The sequence below is a fragment of the Scylla paramamosain genome, chromosome 17, assembly GCF_035594125.1.
Source record: "Scylla paramamosain isolate STU-SP2022 chromosome 17, ASM3559412v1, whole genome shotgun sequence".
Taxonomy (NCBI): Eukaryota; Metazoa; Arthropoda; class Malacostraca; order Decapoda; family Portunidae; genus Scylla; species Scylla paramamosain.
This window is the reverse complement of record NC_087167.1, coordinates 9,203,616-9,228,017: the sequence shown is the minus strand read 5'-3', so window position 1 is coordinate 9,228,017 and position 24,402 is coordinate 9,203,616. Positions and strand designations below refer to the sequence as shown.

The 24,402-nt window shown below is 36.5% G+C and overlaps 1 protein-coding gene across 1 annotated transcript; it reads right to left on the bottom strand.

Moving 5' to 3' along the window:
- Positions 1–625: 625 nt before the first annotated feature.
- Positions 626–22,557, bottom strand: LOC135108441 (solute carrier family 15 member 4-like). Its single transcript, XM_064019464.1, is given in 16 exon segments — positions 626–2,920; positions 4,417–4,541; positions 6,465–6,546; positions 6,999–7,125; positions 7,661–7,771; positions 8,993–9,143; positions 10,046–10,208; positions 10,849–11,011; positions 11,456–11,574; positions 13,095–13,103; positions 13,105–13,177; positions 13,179–13,236; positions 15,783–15,880; positions 17,535–17,656; positions 18,764–18,878; positions 22,412–22,557. Coding segments are annotated over 15 exon segments (1,902 nt in total). The 5' UTR covers positions 18,807–18,878; positions 22,412–22,557; the 3' UTR covers positions 626–2,462.
- Positions 22,558–24,402: the final 1,845 nt, after the last annotated feature.

The following is a 24,402-nucleotide window of genomic DNA, read 5'->3' as shown; positions in this document are numbered from 1 at the left end:
ACTTTACATATATATATATATATATATATATATATATATATATATATATATATATATATATATATATATATATATATATATATATATATATATATATATATATATATATATATATATATATATATATATATATATATATATATATATATACGAGTATATATGATTGGCACACTCAGCAATCAAGAGATCCTGCCCTTGAATATATATATATATATATATATATATATATATATATATATATATATATATATATATATATATATATATATATATATATATATAAAGTGCCCTCAATATGGTTATCCAGCACACCATGAAGTGCTGCCATGAGTTTTAGTAGACAACTTGTGTTCTTCTCTCACAGTCTTCTTCTCATAACAGACATATTTTCAATCAGATTCAAGTCAGAGCTGTTTGTTGGTCCATCTTAAAAACAATTCAGAACATAATTTGCTAACCAAACCTTCATAAGCTAACTCCTGTGTAACAGTGAGATTCTTGCATGAAAATCTCAACTCTTCTAATAGAAATTATACAATAATTCAAAATTCCTTTCAGCATCCAGTTACACTTCCTTCAATGAAAACCAAAAATTGTACATTGTGGTATGAAAAAACCACTAGGCTATTAGTATATCAATTTTATGTTCCACTAAAACTTGACATCAAGCTCAGTTACTTGGTGGACATCTTATAGTGAACCCACATTCATCTCACCAAAGTAGATGAAATTTGTAAAGTTGCTAAGTAACATTTTTTTGGTGAAAGCAACTTGACTTTCTACATGATTATGTAATAAATAAAGGCTTACACAGAGTATAGTAGAAAGCCAAATCCCAGTTCTTGAAATATGATTAGGAAATAGTTCTCACAGCCACAGTCTGCAGTAAGTTTAGATTCTATATTGGTATCAATAATAGTAATGATATTTTTTTTAATATTACAGGCTGTGCAGGAAGGAGTATTCATCCATAGATGACAGTATACCAGAAACTGATTAAAAAATATCTGATTTGCCATAACCATAGTAAAAAAAAAAAGAAAATGAGTAAGAAAACACATTATTCCACTTTAACATTATGAAAATAAGCAGCTCAACACATAGGGATTGTTGCATATGAATAAACTATTGCCATAACTTAATTATAATTTCAACAAACTGCACCTTGTTGTTCCAGACTAAATGAGGCACTCTTTTTGGTTGTTTTAATAACGTATATTTTACTCAAGGCTAAATTTCTGACATGGCTCTGTCATGGCAAGGCAGCCATTTTTGTGTCAAATCCAAGTTTACTGTCATCAGATAGCACCTTAAAACCTTCAGTCTGTGGGAAACTTTCTTTGAGTGGCCTTTAAGTAGACTTTTCTAATGTGCAAGTCTGCAAGTGCATCATATTTTTCAAGCAACACTAAATATTTCTTTATTACTATTATCATCATAATTAGTGGGGCTATGAGTGTGAATGATGTGTGTATGAGTGTGTGGTGCTCTGACAGCCTGGTGTATAGATAGACAGATTATCATTAGCATCACTGTTACAATTTTTACTGTTTCCCCTGTACAAGGGACACAAACTGGCTGCACACTCCTTAGCTGGATTGGGAGGATACTGCTCTGATGTTACCCAAGTATTGCAAAAGGCAACTAAAAAGAATACAACAAAGGGACTGGGGATTCATTATCTATAAAAGAGAAGATATCACACTGATAGACAGATTAGTATAATCAACCGCAACCCTTAACTTGTATTTGTACTCCTACAATGAGGTAAGGCTTTGACTTGTCTCAGCAACCTACCTTTGTGGGAGAAATCATTCTAGTATAAATAGATTATCATTAAACCCTCACTCTTTTGTTCATCCAAAGACTTGACATCTTCACAAATGCACATGATAACTTTATGAAATCAACTTAAAGTTGTACTGAAAGGACTCATAAATATGAATACACACCTGGACACACACTTACCAAATATTCCTCTGAACAATATATTATGAACTTCCACAGAAACAACCATATGACATCAGCAAATTAACCTATGTATATTCTGCATCAAATTTTATGCAACGGGAATGTAAGCCTATAAGTGTGTACATACAAACAGCTATATTGCACCAGTCATGCCAAGATGGGAAAAGTGTATTAATTCTTAGACTTATGAATTCACATTCTAAACTCAAGGATGATGAGTGATATGGCAGTGATACTGAGAGAGAGAGAGAGAGAGAGAGAGAGAGAGAGAGAGAGAGAGAGAGAGAGAGAGAGAGAGAGAGAGAGAGAGAGAGAGAGAGAGAGAGAGAGAGAGAGAGAGAGAGAGAGAGAGAGAGAGAGAGAGAGAGAGAGAGAGAGAGAGAGAGAGAGAGAGAGAGAGAGAGAGAGAGAGAGAGAGAGATTCAATACATGTATAATATACTTATTTACAATGTTTATGAAAAGGGAGAAAGAGAATGTCACAAAAAGACTCACAACACAGGATGGTACCTATAGTACCTATCCATAGTATTTCTCCTTTCTTCCTGCCCTTCATTTTCATTCTCATCTTCATCCTCCTCATCACCATCTTGGTCTTCCTCTGCTTCCTCATCTTCCTCCTGCAACAGTCCTTGTCTCTGAATCCTCCTGCGGGTCCGAGACCTGTGCCGGGGCATGGCTATGGGACGCAAGGAGAACCTCTGCATGTAGAGGGAGCCACAGTAAGCCAGGAATGTAGTGATCTGCAGCACTCCAAGAAAGTACAAGTAGAAGTCAAGGTGGTTGTCATTGATGTTGCCATAATCAGTGGTGTTGGCAAGCCAGAAAGGTGACACTAAGTGGAGTAATGCTGTGCCCAATAGTGATCCCACTCCCTCCAGTGTGTAGAACAGACCCATTATCATCCCCTGGAAAGTCCGTGGTGCTGCAGAATAGGCAAACTCCAGACCTGTGGAAAACAAACGATTATCATTTGTAGTTATAGTAGCAGTAGTAACAGCATATTCTCCTGATACCACAACTTCCATTTTTCCCTGAATCTATCATTCTTAAATAACAAAACTTCTCTACTGGCTTATTTCTTGACAAACCATAAATACCTGTTACTGACATATTTCTAACTGAATTTTATTTGTGTTAAAGAAATTATATGTGCAGATACACCAGGACAAGGAGGATATACAAAGATAAAATGTGGATGAAAGGAAGATACCCAAAAGAAAATTAAAGGGCAGTGTTGCAATAACCAAAGGAAAAGAGAGAGGACTACAATGTGTAAGAGTGAAATGTAAACACGGAAACAAATTGAGTCTTCGTTGATGGCTACTCCCTTGATGAAGCCCAAAAAAAAGAATATTAAAGTAGATAAGATTAAATTAGATCAACAATGTTTCACATGCTATTTCGTGACATCACTAACTAATGAATTCTAAGACATGCTTTAAGATACCTACCTTTATACCCCACTCATACCTCAGTAATACGAACCTCGCTTTAAAGGATTTTGAAAGCAACAGACAAAATCTGGAGCAGCCGACTCAATTTGAAGGTCCTGCGCCATGAATGGTGTTGTGGCAACATTGGACATGACCAGCTTGTTGCAAGTAGTCACTTTATTTACATCAATGTAACAACACATGTAGCTCATTGTTCCATGGTTTTTGCCCATTTAATGTGTTGTGTTTGAATTATCATAATTTTCTATAACAAAGTTGTCTGGAGGGAAAGTAGAAAAGACACCCAGCAAATGTCAAGGTCACCCACTAGCCATCACAGCCACAATTCATCTCTCTCTCTCTCTCTCTCTCTCTCTCTCTCTCTCTCTCTCTCTCTCTCTCTCTCTCTCTCTCTCTCTCTCTCTTTCTTTCTCTCTTTCTTTCTCTCTCTCTTTCTTTCTCTCTCTCTTTCTTTCTCTCTCTCTCTCTCCATATATGTTCATTATATCAAGCTGCAGTTACTTCATCATCTTCATTCATCTCATCCATCATCAGTGAGTACCTGTACTGATTTTTCTTATTAATAGAGACAACAAATAGGCATTTTAGGGGCAGATTTTAGCACTTCCCATGTGCCTTTGGAACATAACCCAGTGAAAAACTGGGGTTTCACTGTACTGTATTTATTCCTCCGTCACTTGTAATGTAATTGTTGATATTAGCCACTCCTAACATAACCTAATGCTTAGTGTCAGTACCTACAGACAATTGGTTTCATCGGACTGACGTTGCCCCCTTTTTAGTCTCTGGTACTGAGGTATGAGTGTATTTCAGAGGTTCTGGGAAGTAGCTAAAGACAAATAATGCTAGTAGTACATGCAATGACAATGACACTTTCCTGATAAAATAACCACCCTCAGAAAACTCAAGGATAAGATTACTTACAGGTGTAGACATACACGAATATATGCTATACCTGCAATCAAGACATGTTCACATAATGCCTCACCTGCAATGCTGGCAAAAAGCTCAGCAGCCCCAACTAAGACATACTGAGGCACCTGCCAGAAAATAGAGATGTCCACTGCATGATAGGTGACGTTACCCACTATTTGTTCTATGTGGGTGGAATTGCTGTGGGAAAGAGTAAAGTTTGTAGCAAAATCAACAGAATAACTTCAAACACTTTCAGTATCTTTAAAATTAAGCATGTCAACATTTGGTCAAGTTGGATGCCTTTGCCATTCTCTCATCATAATATATGTAGCTTGATCTCTAATTGGTTTATATATATATATATATATATATATATATATATATATATATATATATATATATATATATATATATATATATATATATATATATATATATTTTAGAACCTCAGTTTCTGAACTTAATTCACTCCTGAATGCTGTCAGAAGTCCAAAATGTTTGAAAACCAAAACTATTTTCCCCATAGGAATAAATGTAAAATAGATTAATACGTTTCCAGACATCCATCCACCATATCATAGTGTGTAATCACTGATGCTTCCACTGCTAAGATGGTTACTCCACAACACTTCCAGGTTAGAAATTTTTTACCCAGAAAGGATGTATTCAATGAACTTAGTGAGACAGAACTCATCGAAAGATATTGTTTAGACCATGCAGGCATTATCTTTGTCACCATTCAAGTGAGGGTGCAAGCATTCTATTTGTCACCATTCAAGTGAGGGAAACCTTACAGAGTGACACAAAGAGGAGTAACCTGCTCGCCGCTAAAATGAAGATGATCATAAAACTTAGACATCTTGCTGCTGGGAAAAAGCTACTGGGAAAATGCAGTTGTGCAGTATTGATGGAATTGTCGGTCATGGAAAGAGCCACAGGAGACTAATTCTCTATATATATATATACATACAAATACAGTGGAACTTCAGTTCACAAACTTAACCCATTTCATGACTCAGTGTGCGAACCAAAATGTTAAAACACCAAAACATTTTTTCCCACTGAAAGGTTACCATATACGTAGGTACATATAAATTAGTATTCTTCAAGAATGTACTGATAGTTGGTTTTTGCCAAACTACGCTGCCTGGTGATGGCGGAAAAATCTAACACTATTTTCGTGTTTCGCTATTGTTTCTTTCTTGAATTCCGTAGTAACATGCTTAGGCTTCCTGTTACTACTATCACTTTTTACTTTTTTTAGGACGCATAATGAAGGCTAAAATAACTCACTAAGAGCAAAAAAGACCAAGAAAAAAAATGTAACTGAGGGATTTTAAACTGTCTCTTCATCCCTTCAAGATGTCTTATGAAATGTAAGGCATATGAAAGCATTAACTGTGGCTCCATGTACTTGACTGAACTGTGGCTCCGTATATGATTCAACAATAATCACAAAAAATAAGTGAAGATCACTTCTTATTTTCAATATCTTATTGTTGTGTACTGTCTATAATACTGGTCTTGAGACAGTTCCCTTTTGAACTACAGCTAATTAGGTTCTAGATGATAGAAACAGATTACATGTCTACTGACTTTCCTGTATCCATACAAATTTCCTAAATCTGAATGGATTCTTAACCATAAGCCATTTAAAGACTGAGATAAAATGAGGCTGGGCATGTACACTTCATGAAGCCTGTCCATCAACTAAGCATAAACTATTATTAACTATATGGCACAATTTCCATATTAGATTTACAATACTAATTAATATTCCTAATTATTCTTTTGAGAATAAAAGAAAAGCACACAGATGCTATCTACAGCTTGAAACAGATGAAGTAATTCAGACAATGAATATCAGTAATATTTAATATGGGCTGAGAACGATTTGGTGAGTGGTTAGTGCACAGAAGTAGTGGATATAAGATTGTGTTTAATCAATGTGTTTTCACCTGTTGTTGAGGAGCCTAAAAGCACCTGGTTTGTATCTTGATGTCCTACCTTTCACTGAGACTTTAGTTAGGTGGAGCACCACAGGATGGCATGGGCCTTAAACAATAGTACTATAAACATGTGCCAGCACTAACACTGGCCGTAAATTTCTTTTTAACTTACTCAGTTCTCCAGAGGAAGATGCGATAGGATTCCAGGCCTCCAGCCACCATCACTGCCAGGATGCTGAACACCATCCCTATGCCTGCACAAAAGGACAAGTTCACATACACTAGTACTAGTACTAGTTCACATACACACATACACACACACATTAAAAATAACTGCAATGTCAATGTTCATGTAAGGCACTTTTTTTTTATTTCATACCTAGAAATGAAAAGAAACTAAAATCACTTAAATTTAAAACAAAATAAAAATAAGTTGCCTTGTGTTGGTTAACTGGCTCCTTGTTTTCTGATGTTTTTATATAAATGGAAAGAGAAAATGCAAAATCATCTCCATTTGGCTAAAGATGTCTTGGTTAGGAGCATTGACAGAGCACTTATTTCAAAATAGCATATATTAAAGAGCAAGGTAAGATTATAATGAGGATGAATGAAGTTTAGAAAATAACTAGTGAAAAAATTATGTAATAGGTGGAGTTCAATATTTGGAAAAGATCAAAATAAAAGAAGTAAAGACATGAGAACTCACCTATTCTGAAGAGCATAGAGAGTCTGATGCCAGCCCTGTCTAGCACTGGATAAAGGAATGTGGTCAAGACAGGTATGGCACCAATCAAAAAGAGTTGGTTGAACAAAGTAAGCCAAGCAGCTGGCACCTGTGGGAAACACAAAATTAGCACATATGAAGTCTTCATCCATAACCCAAAATTACTGCACTTTTGCTTGTGCAGACATGCACAGGCTATCTTGTACAGAGCAGGTGTGTGTGTGTGTGTGTGCAGACACTTTTCTTTCACACACACACACACACACACACACACACACACACACACACACACACACACAGAGTGGTAAACTAACAATGTAAAAAGTAACCAAGGTTGGCGCACACGCACACACACACACACACACACACACACACACACACACACACACACACACACACAGTGGTAAACTAACAATGTAAAAAGTAACCAAGATTGGCACACACACACACACACACACACACACACACACACACACACACACACAGAGTGGTAAACTAACAACATATAAAGTAACAAAGATTGGCACACAACAACACAAACATGTACACACACAGAGTGATAAACTAACAACATAAAAAGTAACAAAGATTGACACACTGAAAGTAAAATTTAAAAAATGTGCAATTCGTGACACCAGACTCACACTGAACTTCTTTCCCAGGTTATCATCAAGGCTTTCACTATTGTTGCCAAAGTCTTCCCCATGAACTGAGAATCGCATGTGAAGCCCCTGGGCCTGGAAACTGGTCTCCATCTGAAAGGCAAGGATAGCCTCAGGATAATATAATAAAGGCACAGAAGACAGCAGCTCTAATATTCTCTAAATTTCACTAAAAGAGTTGTCCTATAACTGAATGTGTACAAATAAAAATCTATTTATCTATCTATCTATATTTTTGACATCTCACACCCTCTGGAAGCATTCTCCAAGAGGGGAAGCAACAGTAGATCCTCCACCTCTCCCTACCCAGACACTCCCTTCCTCCTTATTGAAATGCTTGGTCTCTACCAACACCTCTTTTACACATATATTCCTTTACAATATCCTTTTGTGTTAAAGTGGACTTCTGGATCTCCTATTAGCACCTTCAGCTTCACTCACATATACACTTTCTTTACAAACTCTTAGCTCTTCATTCCATCTTTATGGCCAAACTATCTTAGTGTATTCCCTTTTACCCATTCCAATACTGCAAAATTTACACCACTTCTACAACATTTCTCTCATACACACTTTCATTACTCTCAGCCTCCCACCTTTATCAGTCCACATGCCTCTCTCAGATAACTCAACTCCATATCACACACTTTTGATTGTTGCACCTCATTACACATCCACATCTCTGATCCTGGCATTAATGTTAGCAGAAGAATACTAATCCTTAAATCTCTATTTACATCAATAAACACATTTCTCACTTCCATGATTCATGTCAATTATCCTATGACACCCTTCCATTCATACTATTTTTGAACAGGATATAGCCAATCCATAAGTTACAAGGCAGACAGCTGCTAAGTTAGTGCTTCCACCTCAAGGTGTTATGGTTGGCTGCCCTTAAACTTCTGGTCCATAAGTGGACTTTACCACAGTCCTGAGCTAAAAGGTGCACTCTATCTATTTATGTTCAACATGTGATGTCACAAGATTAAGAAGTAATGGTCAGTGAATTTATTGTCCTCTTTACAGAAAAATCTTTGGTTGTTCATCTGTATAAAAAAATATTATTAATCACCTACTTGCTGTTCTACAATACCATATAAAAAAAGAGGCCTTTACAACACTAGAATGTTTTCTCACTAATAACTAAATATTTCTGGCTATTTTGTTTCTCAAAATTATGATGATTTGCATAATCTGTGTCACTTAGCCTATCTAACATAAATACTGTTGAAAATAAAAGCATTACATTAAGAGCAATTGAGTGCCTGCTTCTCCAAATGAAGTATGCCCAGAAGTATGGATTAATTTTACCTGGAAATAGACGAGCCAATAAGGAATAAGGGCAATGAACACAGCTAAGAGGCGACCCAAGGATCGTACATCATCTACAGCTGATTCATGGAAAGAGCCTCCATAACGGATCTTGGCCCGGTCCAGAAATCTTGGCTCCAGACGCAGGGGACTGAAAACATTATGCCATGTTGGGTAAAAAAGAATCACTGAAGTCAGATCAGAAAACAAATCTCATAACTGCCAAGCAAGTGAGTGACAACTTGACAAGACCCTGTGACAGGTATTCCAATCTTACTACTGTGTTACATAAATAAAAAATAAAAACTGATTTCTTCATATGTGTGCATCAATCTTTGTAAATTTTTATTCAGTACATCCATACTGTTTCCCAAAGCTTCTTCCATACCTTGTCAAACTATTTCTCCCTTTCATCCTTCATGACAGCACTAATAAGAAACTCCCTCTTTACCAGATAAAATCAAATTGTGAGGAGAGAACAAGAAATGTGAATTTAAAGTCTTTTGTGGTAAAATATCCTTAATAGCAAGAAGATTTAAGAAAAAGTTTCATTTAAGGATGAACCAAGTCTCCACACAAATTTTAAAATATACACTATAGATAAATTATAAAGAAATACATATGACAATCAATGAATACATAAAAAATCTATAAATAACAACCTTGAACCAAGTAGCCTTCATGTTACAAAACTAGTGTTCCTCAGTAGTAAAGAGAGTGTGCAAAGAAACAACGGACGTGCTTCTGATGCAGCCCAGAAAACCAAGACATAACACTTCAAGAAACCATGAAATATTGAAATATGGATATTAGACTGTATTTACCTCAAGTGAAACCTCAAACTTTAGTGTTTACTGTTTACTAACAGACAAATATACGTTTTTAAAAAGACAGATAAACGTTTTCAGAAAGTGAAAAGTTATTTACAGGAAAAAATAAATGATAAGTAAATGGGTTGAGTAAAACAATATTTTTGAAACACTAAAAGCTACATTTTATCCACTTTAATCTCTTTCCTTTCCATTCCTAAATTTTCTCTTAATCCCCACCTACCTGATGGATGAGACTGGTTGGGGATGCCTCCAGTGTTTGAACTGAGCTGTAAGGGCTTCCCAAAAGATCCTGGCAATATTTCCAAGCACACTGCCTTCTGGTACAGCCACCTGGTAGCAAGGCATCACTGCTACAAACACCACCAAAGCCACCAGCAGGCACACTGGAACAAGATAAAACATGGATACAGGAATCCTTCCAATATCCAGACGTTTCAATAACCAGACTCATCAATATCTAGACATAACCGTGTTTGGGTATTAAAACTGGACACACGTCTGGACAAACACACAACAGGGTGATGTGGCAGTGCGCTGTTGTGTGGCAGATGCAAGCAGCGCTGCAGCAGTGTTTGTTCGAGTGTACTTTTGCAATGTGCCAGCACTGCCATTGTAGTGTGACACATTTGTTTGATTTTTTAAGTAATGCAGTGGTATAGCAGTTTATTTTGAGATGTTGAGTTAAAATAAGATATTTTGCCCAACATATCATACTACACCACATTCTGGCTTGACATCCCCTGTAGCAATGTAATGCCATGTGTAATGCCATTGCATCTAAAACTGTGTGAGTGTATGTTAACTAATTCTCTTTAATGCCATGGAGAATTTCATGCACTAACTCCAAAAATAAGACTACTAATGATGGCACAACATAACAAAAACAATTAATCTTATGTGCACAACAACTTGAAAACAGGGAACAAATAAAGATAAAAGATCCAAAGTGTTATATGCTTCTTTCATATTGGTTTCTCCCATCTCTTCCCAGCCCTTATCCAAGACATCTGACAATCAGCATACCTGAGGCAATGAGATAACCACAGAAGAAGCCATTGACGCAAACACCGGGACAATCCTGCTGAATGTAGGTGATGACACACACCCCCACCAAGCTGCCCAGGTTGATACACCAGTAAAACCAATTGAAGAAGCTCCGGGTCCTTTGTGGGTTGGCTGTGTTCAACTGTAGAAGGAAGCAAGTGAATATAAAATAGCATCTCAAACACCTTGATGACAAACCTCCATTACCCCATAATGCAAAGGCTGAGACAATTATCCAAGGCAAGAATCATCCATGAAATTTTTCCATCAAATTCAATTAATCAAGACATACACACAAACACACACACATACATATATACTTTTAAAAATGCATTTTTTTATTTTTCCACTTCATTAATTTTTACTTTCAGTCTTATAAAGGCTGTAATACTGAGATACTTTGATTTCAGCAGATGGCAAAAAAGACCAATATGCAACAACACTAAAAATAAAAAATTCTCGAGTATGGCATTAGGTCCTGTGTCCCAGTACCTAAAATGAAATATGGCACATGAGAACTCACAGCTTAAGAAGATAAAAGAAAGAAATAAGACTGAGATATGTGCAGTTAATACCACAAACTGACCTGCTCAGCACCAAAAGGAGCAATGTTACTCTTGACTGTGCCCACTCCCAAGCCAACAATGGTAACAGAGATGTACACTGCGGCTTTACATGGAGCATTGTTTGCATCATCAGCTCCACCTGTGGGTGTAAGAGGAACCTAATGTTGACTGAAGTTATATATGACCAATGAATAAAATTAACATGTAAAAGTAGGGTACATCAAATGGGATGCACATAAAGAAAACCCCAACACTGGTATGGTTGTATCAACAATCCCTTGCTTTTTCTTCTGAGCAAGTATTTAGTGTTCTTCACTGTCATATAATAACAGCATAATTACATTAGAAAGAAAGGCTAGACTTACAAGCAGAAAACAAGCAAATAAGCAATACAGGCACTACAATTAGTAATAAACTTGCTGGATCCAAAGAGACCAGTATAGATTCTTTGCCATATATACAATGTACATACAGTACTCGCATTGAATTTTCTGTGGAATTAGAGGTGGGATTTCATAAGGCTTAATACACATGAAACTTTAAATTGATGTGATAGCAAGGAGGATTTGAAATGCCAACCAGGAATAACATTTAAAAAAAAGTCCCTGCTTAAACATGAACACATCTAATAAGCTTGTGCACTTCATAATTATACAAATAAAGAAATTAATGGCACAACAAATAATGGCAACCACCAAAAGTCACTCACAGTAATGACTAATCGTATTAACCTTAGTAACATTATAACACTGTGATACCTACAGGCTGACATGGAACTCTACAGGGTCCATAAAACATTCACTGGGCCCTAAAACTTTGTCAACATTCATCTCATCTACATTATCAACATTTACAGAAGCCTTTAAACTCCTTGGTCATTTATCAACCCCTAAGATAATCCAATCTGTCAAGGATCAATAATGAATATTTTGGAGACCTTTACATATTAACAGAATTTCAGTTTATGGAGGCAGAGCAGAAAAGTAAATCTTTGAGTTCCTTCCATCCCATCTGCCCTTCAAGCATCACTGATGAAAGGAAAAATAAATGAGGACAGTGCTCTTATATCTGAGAGAGAGAGAGAGAGAGAGAGAGAGAGAGAGAGAGAGAGAGAGAGAGAGAGAGAGAGAGAGAGAGAGAGAGAGAGAGAGAGAGAGAGAGAGAGAGAGAGAGAGAGAGAGAGAGAGAGAGAGAGAGAGAGAGAGAGAGAGAGAGAGAGAGAGAGAGAGAGAGAGAGAGAGAGAGAGAGATGCCTTCTACACGTAATCCCCTTCAATGCTATTTATGTCATGTGACATCACTGGTGAAAGTGTCACATCTTCCCTACAATCATTAGTCAGACTTGAATTTCATGCCCTTTTATATGCTCCAGTCTTTATTTTCATTCAATCAATCCATCTTTTTAATGATGCATGATGCATTTAAATTTTTTGCTACAATATGTTTCTGAGATATAAAGGTGAAGAGACTCCTCAGTTGAGCTGAGTGCACACTGAGATATCAATAACTCTGACAGTTTGCTCAATGAAGGGAATAAGCAGTAAAATATGGAAAAGGTTAGAAGAGGCTTTAGTGCCTCATGTGCACAATCAGGGAAATGCATCTATGTTGAGCTACAGCAATAAAGGTAAGAAAATCTTAACATTACTGAAGACCTACCTGGGTCACGAGAGGGCAGGGCAGATAAAGCGTGGCAGCTTGTCCACAGCCATGAGGGTAAGCAAGATATAGCCTGTGATGCTAAAGCAAGAACCCACACACCATGGTTTTGAACCTGCCCAGGCATGCATCAGAAATGTACCTGTGGAGAGAAGGAAACCGAAGATGAAGTCAATTAATCACAACAACCAGAACTAATGGCCTTTCACAGCAATCTACGTTAATGATTTTTGTGTATACAGAAAAGTACCAATAGGTGGCTCTTATCTTGACTTGCCAGTATCTACATAACCATCAGCATCTATAGTAAATAAACCATGAATTCCAAGGCTGCCCCTGACAAGTACAATAACTATCCACTTACATAGGACAACCCTATTATGACCTAGCAACCAAATACTTTCATTACAATAATTTTCTATCATATAAATGTTCAATAACTTGTTGGATCCTCTCATATTATCCAGCACAACTATCTTGCATCTATACACACATTCTGATAGGACAGATTTCCTTACCATTAAACTTGAAGAAACCACAGTTTTATCAGGACCTACATATTTTGCATAACTATGTTCTTTCACTTACATCATCACTCACTAACATACTATCTTCATGCTATTCTGTTTGACATGGTAATCAAACCACATAACAAATACATGAATGTGGCTGCAATGAAGGAGGCAGAGGAATATGGACATCATTTCACTTACAAGAATTTCCCCAAGAACAGTGCAAGAGTGGAATGAGAAAATCCACTACTTTGTTACCCCACTGACAAACCAAGGTCTGGGAGAAAGCGGAAAAGTAACTGCAAGGACACCGAATCTCGTCGAACAGCAAATGAATGTCCATTATAGCATTACAACCAGACAACTAAAGGGATGAGAGAGAGAGAGAGAGAGAGAGAGAGAGAGAGAGAGAGGAGAGAGAAGAGAGAGAGAGAGGAGAGAGAGAGAGAGAGAGAGGAGAGAGAGAGAGAAGAGAGAGAGAGAGAGAGAGAGACGAGAGAGAGAGAGAGAGAGAGAGAGGAGAGAGAGAGAGAGAGAGAGAGAGAGAGAGAGAGAGATCAGCTTCCTGCTTTGGTTGTCCTTTGAATGCTGCAGGATTACTTAGGAAAAGTATTAGGATTTCAAGGGTATCAAGCAGTTTCTGAACCAAGGATTATCAATGGTCACTATTCTGAGAGGTTTAGTGTTTTGCAGGTGCAGAAAAGATGGACCATTCAACAGTGAATGAAAGAGTTATAGTCAGTAGAGACTACATTCAGTGTCTGACATCACAAAGAATAAGTATATTAGAGGCAAGGCATTAGCTCACTGGAAACCCACAATACCAGGCTCACTGTGAAGTATCTACATTGCCTTGTAGTGTGGGGGTTCTTTCTTGTGGGTTGTTGTTGGTGCACTTGTCCTCTTAACTATAAATGTAAAACTGAACAGTTGCAACTATCATGAGCTGCTTTGTGAGCACCTACTAGATCCATGTCAAAGTGTTTATGCAAAATGAAGCACCTCCAACACTGCAAAATATATTTGAGATGCTTAATGATTTTTGTTTTCCTTTCTTTAATCCAGGCATGGTAATTTACCTGATTTAAAATTATCACATTTAAATCTCTTTAAATCTCACAGAGAATGAAACCAAGTTGAAGGGCAAGGCCACCTCATCATTCTTCAAGCTGCAAGTTGTCATCCAGGACACTTGGGGCAAGTCAGACTCAAATTCCTTTACAGCATAGCTGATTCCATGCCAAATAATCTCTGGAAGATCAGAAAACCCCATGGCTATGCAACAGCATGGATTTTTTATTAGTGTTACAATAATTCAAATATCCCCCGTGTTTTTTAGTGAGCTCTGTATTGCACCAGATCCCATGCCATCATTCTAGTTAGGCTATAGTATGTTCATAACTCTATGCTATGAGCAGTAGTTCATTACAAGGACATTCATCTGCCTGACCACTAGTTAGGTTGTTACTGCATCACTGCTTTTCCTTACCTTTACAACTTTGATAATGATAAGTACCACTGAGATGCTATCAATGAACTCTGGGCACTCATGGGAGTGAGAGAAGGAATTAGTGGTTAAAATGAGCATCTTAGCAGCACAAGGAAGCTGACAATATCCCAGTAGCCTTGTCTCACAGATACTACATACACTTACCTTACAAATGTATGTCACTAAAACCAGTATCACATTAGAAACATTTCCTCTGATAAATGGATCTACTCAGGCACATAACACCTTCAATGTAACAAGAACACTACAATATTTCCTTTGATATAAAGAGAATGATCAAAATGCAATTTTTTCTTCTACATCTTTTCTATTGAGAGAGTTGTATTAGAGGCAAATTTAATACTAGCTATGTCCCTTGACTAAGTTATCCTAAAATAAATATACTGCAATACATGGATGCTCTAATGAACAAATATATAGAGTGAAGTCCAAGAGCCAAAAACATTTGTTAAAGCCGATTATCATGCGAAATCTGGAAATACTAAATTCATTAGCTAACTGTTCTTACCAAAATTCTCAAAGTACCAAGTCATGTTAATTAACAATGAAGGTTTTAATAAAGGAAATACATAAACTCCATTTCACTTCTCAGTCTCATCTCACATCCTCTCTTGTTCTGTCACATAGATCACAGACCACCTAACCTTGCTTAAGGTTTCTACTTACCCTCCTAGAAGTGCTGAGATATAAGACACACCAGCAAGCACAAATACTGCATTCATGGCATCAAGGGAATCCCAAGCCTGTGGTCCATCCCAGGGGCCCTGCCAAGCAACACAGCAAATGAAATGGTATAATATTTTAACACAACTGCAAGAGGAAAAGACAAAGAATACATATAGGTGTTTTAAAATATGATACACAATGACTACTGCTTTTTAACAAGCAATATGACAAGCAAATACACAATAGTGGCCAAGCAGAACAACTGTAGGGTTACACACACACACACACAAAGGAATATGGTGAACTAATTGCTCAGTTGTACCAACACCTTATCAAAACATAAGAATGAGTTATGCTACATGAATTGACATCAGAGTGGAGAGAGAGAGAGAGAGAGAGAGAGAGAGAGAGAGAGAGAGAGAGAGAGAGAGAGAGAGAGAGAGAGAGAGAGAGAGAGAGAGAGAGAGAGAGAGAGAGAGAGAGAGAGAGAGAGAGAGAGAGAGAAAATTAATGTGAATGGATTGTGTAATGCCAGGTCTTCAAAACTTGGTATAGTCCTAAATTCTTGAGTGATCTTTATTTATGTTTCAAAAAATGAACTTTTGGTCTTTTGACCTTCCTGCTGTCCCAATCAAATCAACATTCCACCTCCCAAGTGGCAGTCTTGGTCTTTCTCCATAAAGGTACTATGTATAGCTTGTTAGAAAACTGCTTAAGTGTATTCCAATGTTTTATGGCAAGTAAATCTGTTTGTAATGAACTATATACAATCTTAGTATATTTGGATGTTTGGAGATATTTCATGCACCCTACACCTCAAATCATTCATGCATGTAAAATAAGTCAAATTCCTGTCTACAAAATAGTCAGTAACTGCTCTTTACATAATTCTAATGCTATTAAATTGTACTACAAATTAACTAGAAAAAAATAATTATTTTTTATAAAATATTTTATTTTGTGATTTTTTAATTTTTTATTAACAAAGTTATTCTGTTATCTTACTGATCCCAACCTAAAAGTTAGAAATAACACTATATGCATGACTCAAATAACTTGCACCATCCCATTAGGTTACATCAAGTTCAGAACATGCACTAATTGTGTGGGTGTAATTCATGTGGGAGTTAGTCACTACAAAGGTGAAGAATACAAGCAGTTTCATAGAAAATGCATGATGTATTACAGCTCACTGAATGAACTTATCTTTCTTCATCATATGGCCATATATTCAATCCAACAGAATAGGAAATTTATGAGTTTATTAATAAAAAATATCAATCATGATCTACATTAAAAAATATATATCTAATATGGAGAAAACTGATTAAAATCTGAAATATTGAACAAATTTTTCAAATTTTAATTTTATACAATTATCTTACATTTCTGAAAACAAGTTAATACTAGGATTCTTTTACAAAAGCATGAAATAAATTCCAAATTAGGAAACCCCTTCATACCTGTAGCTAATTTCCTTCCTTGCACTATTCAGTTTTTCATATTATTATTATTATTATTCATTTATTTATTTTTTTGCATCTATTTCCCTTCTTCATTCTCATATTTAGATATTTTGCTCCATCATTTCACATGCTTCAGTCTCATCCCTATTCATTTCACTTTCATGGTTCCATCTTACATAACACACTTTCAAATTAAACAAGAAATACTACATTAATGATGACTACAGTTGTTGGAGCCATTTTCCCATAAATCTATATGCTATCAAAAGAGGAGATATGAACCCACCTTATTGAGGAAGAGGAAAAAGTTTGTGGCAAGAGCATAATAGGCAAGCCGTTCCAGTGTAAGCACCACCAGGATGACCACTGTGGCCACAGTCTGCCGTCGCCCTTCCCTTGCATCCATGGCTGTGTGGAAGGCCAATGAGTCATTACTAAAGCTGTTATGTGCTGGCTAAAAATTGACAAAACAGTCATATGAAACTTATGGCTGCCTGAACTGTCATAAAGATAAATGGACACCCTTTCAGCTACTTACATGTACAGTTGGCTTGCTAACTCCATAAATTTCATAAATTTCATTAATCAAGTAAAAGTTCACATATAGGCAACTGAAATGCTTTGTATCAAGTGCTCCACAAAGACAAAGAAGTTGGGATTTGGTAGGTGGAAATCACACACACACACACACACACACACACACACACACACACACACACACACACACACACACACACACACACCAGCACATTCCATAACATTATGTAGGCTACATAGCTACATATTCACATGTGCATTCATCTACTGATTACAAGATTGGTAGCTATTGTACAAACTGATTACATGAATGGTAGCTATTGTACAAGACTAAATAAATAATATGTTATGCATGCAGTCATAAACAGAAATAAACAATGCAATGGTGTATATCATTCTTTTCTTTCCATCAGATGACACTTAAATCTTCCTGTTATGCACTTGTTAAAAAATTGGTGACTTAATTAAGAAACATTCAGGTAACAAGTAGTTACCAAAACAAGGAATATTCTTGAAAAATCCATAAAACTACTTTCTACTTGAGAGAGAAGAAAAAAAAAATACAAGTATGTACTTGGAAGCTGTGCAACAGATACCCTCTTACCATCAGATTATCATCAGTACATGCATTATTATACACAGATTGGTAAGTACATGAAAATCTAAGAACTAGACAACTACAGTTATTATCCCACATGCAATGCTCTTCTGAAAAAAAAAAAAAAAAAGAGAGAGGTTCTCACATGCAAGTGCAAAGACATACATGAAAATATGCAGTAAGTAATAAACAAGACATTTATTCCATTATTACTGTTAGAATTACCTGCATAGAAGACTTCTACCAAGGTCCAATAATAATAGCACTACACACTACATATATCCCCGACTAGTGCTAAAGATGCAAAGGGAAGCATTCATTGAAAATTTCTAAGCTTGCTAGGAATGGGATAAGGTCCATTAAAACAGCAACCAGGCTACCTGAGGGATGTCGTGCCAAGAGTGGCGTCTGCTCGTTGGGCATGATGGTTGCTCAGTGTGGGGGAGCAAATGTGACAAGAGGGAATATTTCTAAGGACTCATAATCCCTTATGCTCTGGAAGGAAAAGATCAGCACACTCAGCAATTCATCTTTTTGACACAACTGTTCTGGTAATGAGTCTCGGGCTTGGATATTTAATTTGGAGGATATCATTTTTATAAGACTAAATGATCCCATATAAATATGTACTCATGTATGCATAACTATACTCAGAAAAAAACACATCCTTAGTCATAAAGCCATTGCCAATGACAGATTTAAAGCTTTAATTTATTATGAAATTTCTGAAGATTAAATCATCCCATATATATACATACAGACATACAATACATCCAACAAAGAACCCTCTACGAATAACTGGTACAGTAATTCTGCTAGTGGCAATTTGTGAATCAAAGTTGAATTTCTACAAGATTCAAAAGAATTCCTTACAAATCTACATAACAATACTGTACATATATCAAACAATGCTTACCATATCTATATACCTAGATACAAACCATGGATGGAATGCCAACATCCCATGTCTGGTGCTTTATACAAGTCAATGGTTACAAAAGCAGTAAAATAAAATCTCAGCATCTCTTTCACAGCAGTTTTTTATCATCAAAAAGAAAGTTATCAATTTATTATATTGTACAAACATATTACCCAACTGCAATCTGAGTTCTGACCAAAACTTGTAATCTTTTGAAAACTCTGATTTAGAATACCAAATTAAGCAACCATTTTCTACCAATCTGAAGACCAACTGTATTTTTTTAACTTTCCCTCCTTCAGTGGATTTTCTGCGACTAATCTTAGGTAATTATACCAAGTTTTGTAACAAAAAAATGTAACACACCACCGGACTGTGAGTGGGTCAATGGAATCTACAGTACTCTTTAGTTGAAAATATCTTCTATCAAGACCATAAGGCCACTTAACTGAGGTTTGCCTGCAATTCTACTTCTAGTAACAGGCAACAATGTAGCACCTGACACTCTCCTAGTATATAAAATTTGAGATCACAAACCTGAGTTATGCCAAATTACACAGAATAGCTAATTCAAAATAAATATACACACCTTTAAGGTAACAATCCTTAATACCAGAATTCTGCAAAATGTCAAAAATTCTCCCACCAAAATCCAACTTTTATTGAACAGGGATGAGATTAGATACCTGTTTAAACAATTATCTCAGGCTTGTGGCTCAGATAAGCTTTTTTTTTGTTTTTCAGTTGTTATATTATCATAGAAGCTTAAAAGTGTTTTCAAACTTTCTGATCCCCCATGAAAAGGAACACACAAAGGGAAAGCTAACACTAAATTGGAACCAGGAAAAATCAAAGAAGCACTGCAACACATTCATGGGTATTCTATTCTCTCTGAACCACTAAATGAAATTTCTTAAAGGAAGTAAAGACAATCACAAACAATAGATAAGAGAGAGCCAACCATTACAACTACTGTATAGAAGAAAAATTGATACGTGAAATCTGGTGGAAGAAGACTTATGAATTACAATCAGCGGTACTGATTGTTACGTTGATATACAGTATGACATGGTTCAGCATTTACCACCTAAACCCAAATCTCTGTGCCTGAATAAGCTCACAGCTCAGCTTCATCAAAGAACTGATCTTTCTTTAACAATTCTAACTGTGATTGAAGCAAACGACCCAGAATTCTTTCCTACTTTTCATTTAGCCTTGCTCTTAGCCAATTTAAAAAAAACAATACAAACACAATATTTTTAAAACATTTGCCCTCCAGAAAAACTGTGGAAATGAACATAAAACACAAGTACATTACATGTGCATTATTCACACAAACACATCCACATGACTGTCAATGCAAATACAGTCTTCAAGAGTGGGTTGACAGTCATATAGATATATTTATGCAAATAATATATGTTATATGTTTTTATATTTTTTATAAAGGGTTAATATTTTGATACTCTTTTTGTTTTTGTACTGATACTTTAGAAAATAAGCTTACAGTAAGACTTACTGACAGCTAGGATGATTGTAAATATCTTGTACATTTGTACAAAGCACAAATACTACGAGTGCATCAGTCAACTACTCTGCCAAAAGGGAGAAAACTAAGGCTGGGGCTTCTTGATCAGTTTAGTCTATGCCAATGATAGTTTGGATTTGCTGTATGTATTTTAATGCTACAGTTAATATCTCTCTCTCTCTCTCTAGAAAATCATTTTACAGTTAATCAACAACTGATATAAAGGAATAAAATATACACTGCCACAGGAAATCGGACCTAATGATGCATGTCAGGATGGAGAGAGGCATTGTGAAGAAAGCTAAGAGAGAGAAAGGACAAAGATAATGAGTCACATCCTTCTCCTTACTTGTGGTATGATGTTATCCTTTATGTTACTGGTGTGTGACTTACACAGATAAGCACACTTAACACATCCCCACACACTTAACACAGCCCCACACTGTGTCCACCACCCCATGCGTGGCGGCATTCTCCCAAACTTTCCTCAGTCTCGGCAGCTGGCGCCCCCTTGTATATTTTTACTTATATATGGCAGTTTTGTACTACTGTTTCATTGGCACCCTCTGCAGCACCTTGTGCAATTCCTGGACACCACTACCAACAACAAACAAGAAGTTAATTCTAGTAAAAGCTTTATATGATATCAGAATAAACTGTGAGCCACTTCTCACTTTTTTTTTTCATTTTGTGTACACCATATATCTAACTACATATAATCATGAACATTTTTTTTTGTTTTAAAGATATTAAATACTTAAAAATTGTCACACCCTGCATTATGGAGTGCTGTGTTGATAATAGGATGACAAGTTGTAGTGTTAGTATTAAATCACCACATTATATAGGAATATGAGGCAAGAGGTGAGGAGAGGAGAGGAGAGGAGAGAGAGAGAGAGAGAGAGAGAGAGAGAGAGAGAGAGAGAGAGAGAGGAGAGGAGAGGAGAGGAGAGGAGGAGAGGAGAGGAGAGGAGAGGAGAGGAGAGGAGAGGAGAGGAGAGGAGAGGAGAGGAGAGGAGAGAAACATGGAGGGAGAAGGGCAAATTTAATGCATACTGGCAAATGTCTTCAGTTCTCCACTTGGAAACTTGACTATAACATCTCGACTGTTTTTTTTTTTTTTTTTTGTATAAATTGTATTTTCCCATGGAAAATGGAAAATCCAGAAGTTTTGCTCTCTCAATCCCATCAAATTACTCGGAATAACGAGATGTACGCGGTGCAACAGATAATGCTTCAGTGGCAGGAGGGTGCTACTTACTGAAATGCTATTATAATGACAGGAAATCAGGGAACGAAAACTTGGGCAAGTCTTCCGCCTGCTAAGTGGCATGTCACAATGAACAGCAAATCTGGGGAGTAATCTGATGAGACTCACCATCACATCCCTACCTAATTATCACATCGAGATGACTGAACACCACAACCAAGTTACACCCACTTTCAACATTTGGCGAAAAAAATACAAAACTTCACTTCGAATATATAAAATCACCGCCAGATATTTACCTCTAACTATTTATAAGTGGTGTAGTGACGACACAAGCGTTATAAAGACTACTGTATAGCTCGAACACTCACAGGAAATACGGAGAACTAGGGTGACAATGACAAGGAGGAGACCTGCGACCCGAGCCTCGTGACGCACTGTTTACATCGTTTACATGCCACAGCTGCCACATACCGCCACTACCACTACAACTCCCCGCCTGTACAGCAAAGGCAATTGTTTCACAGCTGTGGTATAGGAGCATACATAGCTGGGCGCGATGACGAAAAAAGAAAAAGATCGGCCCTCCACCTCCGATGCGAAAATCTTAATATATTTTTTTATTTTATTTGTTTATTTGTTTATTTATTTTTTTTATTTGAAAACGCACAGTGGTTGTGGTGAAACATCAGTAAAATAAGCTCTACAATTTTTATTGGGAGGAAAACAGAATTGTTCAAAATAAATATGTAATAATGCAAAATATGAGGCGCAGTCGATCGCAGCAAAGCGAACTAAAAATTCTTGTCACAAGGCCCAACCTCGCACTTCCATTAAAAAAAAAAAAAAAATCAGGCTACAAAACAAATTTCTTTGGACATATTTCGACAGAAGAATGAACATGCCATATTCACACGGAATTTTGACTTCTGTGGTGCAGAAATATTAACATTTGAAGGAAAAATAGACGCCTTTCTTCATCACTATCTTGAGAACAGTCCCTCTACCGAGATTAGATAATTACACACAATAAACTATAGGGAAAACAATGGCAAAAAGTATATATGCTATCTGAATTAAAGAAAAAAAAAAACTAGTTCGCAGGACTGCCAGTGGCATACAGTGAAGACAAGTTTGTTGTGTTGTAAACAATTTCCATTTTTTTTTTTTTTAACACTACATGTAGCTACTTAAATTTAACCTACTATACTACCGCTTTGGACCCTTTTCTGGGACTGGCATATACAAAATTTATTGGCATAAAAAAAAAAAACATTGCCTGACATATTCGCATCTCATGAGCTTGTACCATTCACGGCCACCTTCCATCCCTTCCACCCTTAAGGATTCAATCACACTCCTTTCCCACTTCACTTTGGCCTTCATTATCATTCGTCTTGTCATTCATTGCTGTTTCATATACGCTGCCCATGCATTCTGATAACTCATTCACCGCCTCATCTTGATCTACTGACAATGGGAGCACTGTCAAATCAGGCTTCCAATGCTACGGTACACCACTTTAGCATTAATTTATACCCACCCGTATTCGACTCTCTTTTTATAGAAGCCATGGAAACGGAAATTGAGAAAATAATGCTTACAAAGCAACAGAACAAGTGGTGCAGGAAGAAGCAGAAGAGGCGGATAAGGTTATATATCTTGTAGTAATGGGGCACTGACACACACACACACACACACACACACACACACACACACACACACACACACAGGTAAAATGAATCGAGAAATAGCTAATTTAGCTCCAAAATAAGCCCAAATAGCATGTAAGGAAGAGAGGGGGCCATCTTGTTTTCAGTTCAGGCTCCGCCCACTGCCGCCATGTTCTGGCTGGATTCCAATATTTTTTCTATTTCCTTAACTTATATATTTATGCTTTTTAACTAAGTATTTATGGTTTGTAAAAATACATCGTGGTGTTTTGAGTGTTTTCCGTGCCAGTGTTAAGGGAAACATGTCGATTATGAGGTTGTTTCAGCGTAAATAAGTTTTATTTTCTACGATTTATTTTTTCATATCGCCCAACAAAAAAATTTATTTCAGCCGCTAGGCAAGATTTTATGGGCTCAAAAAATCGTTTATTGTTTTTTAAATGTATTGTGATGCTGTTGAGTGAAATGTGAGGAGTTTTAGAGGGATTTTAGGCCCGTTCAAAACTCAAAAAGTTGACATTTTAAAATTCTTTATTTCTTTATTTCATCTGCTAGCTAACTTCTGATTGTTTGTAAAAATAGTTTCGATTTTTTAAAGTGCATTGCGTTTGTAATAAATGAGATTTGTGGACTTAAGAAAGTTTTTTTTATCATGTTTATGTTCCAGCATTTTTTCAATGTTATTTTTA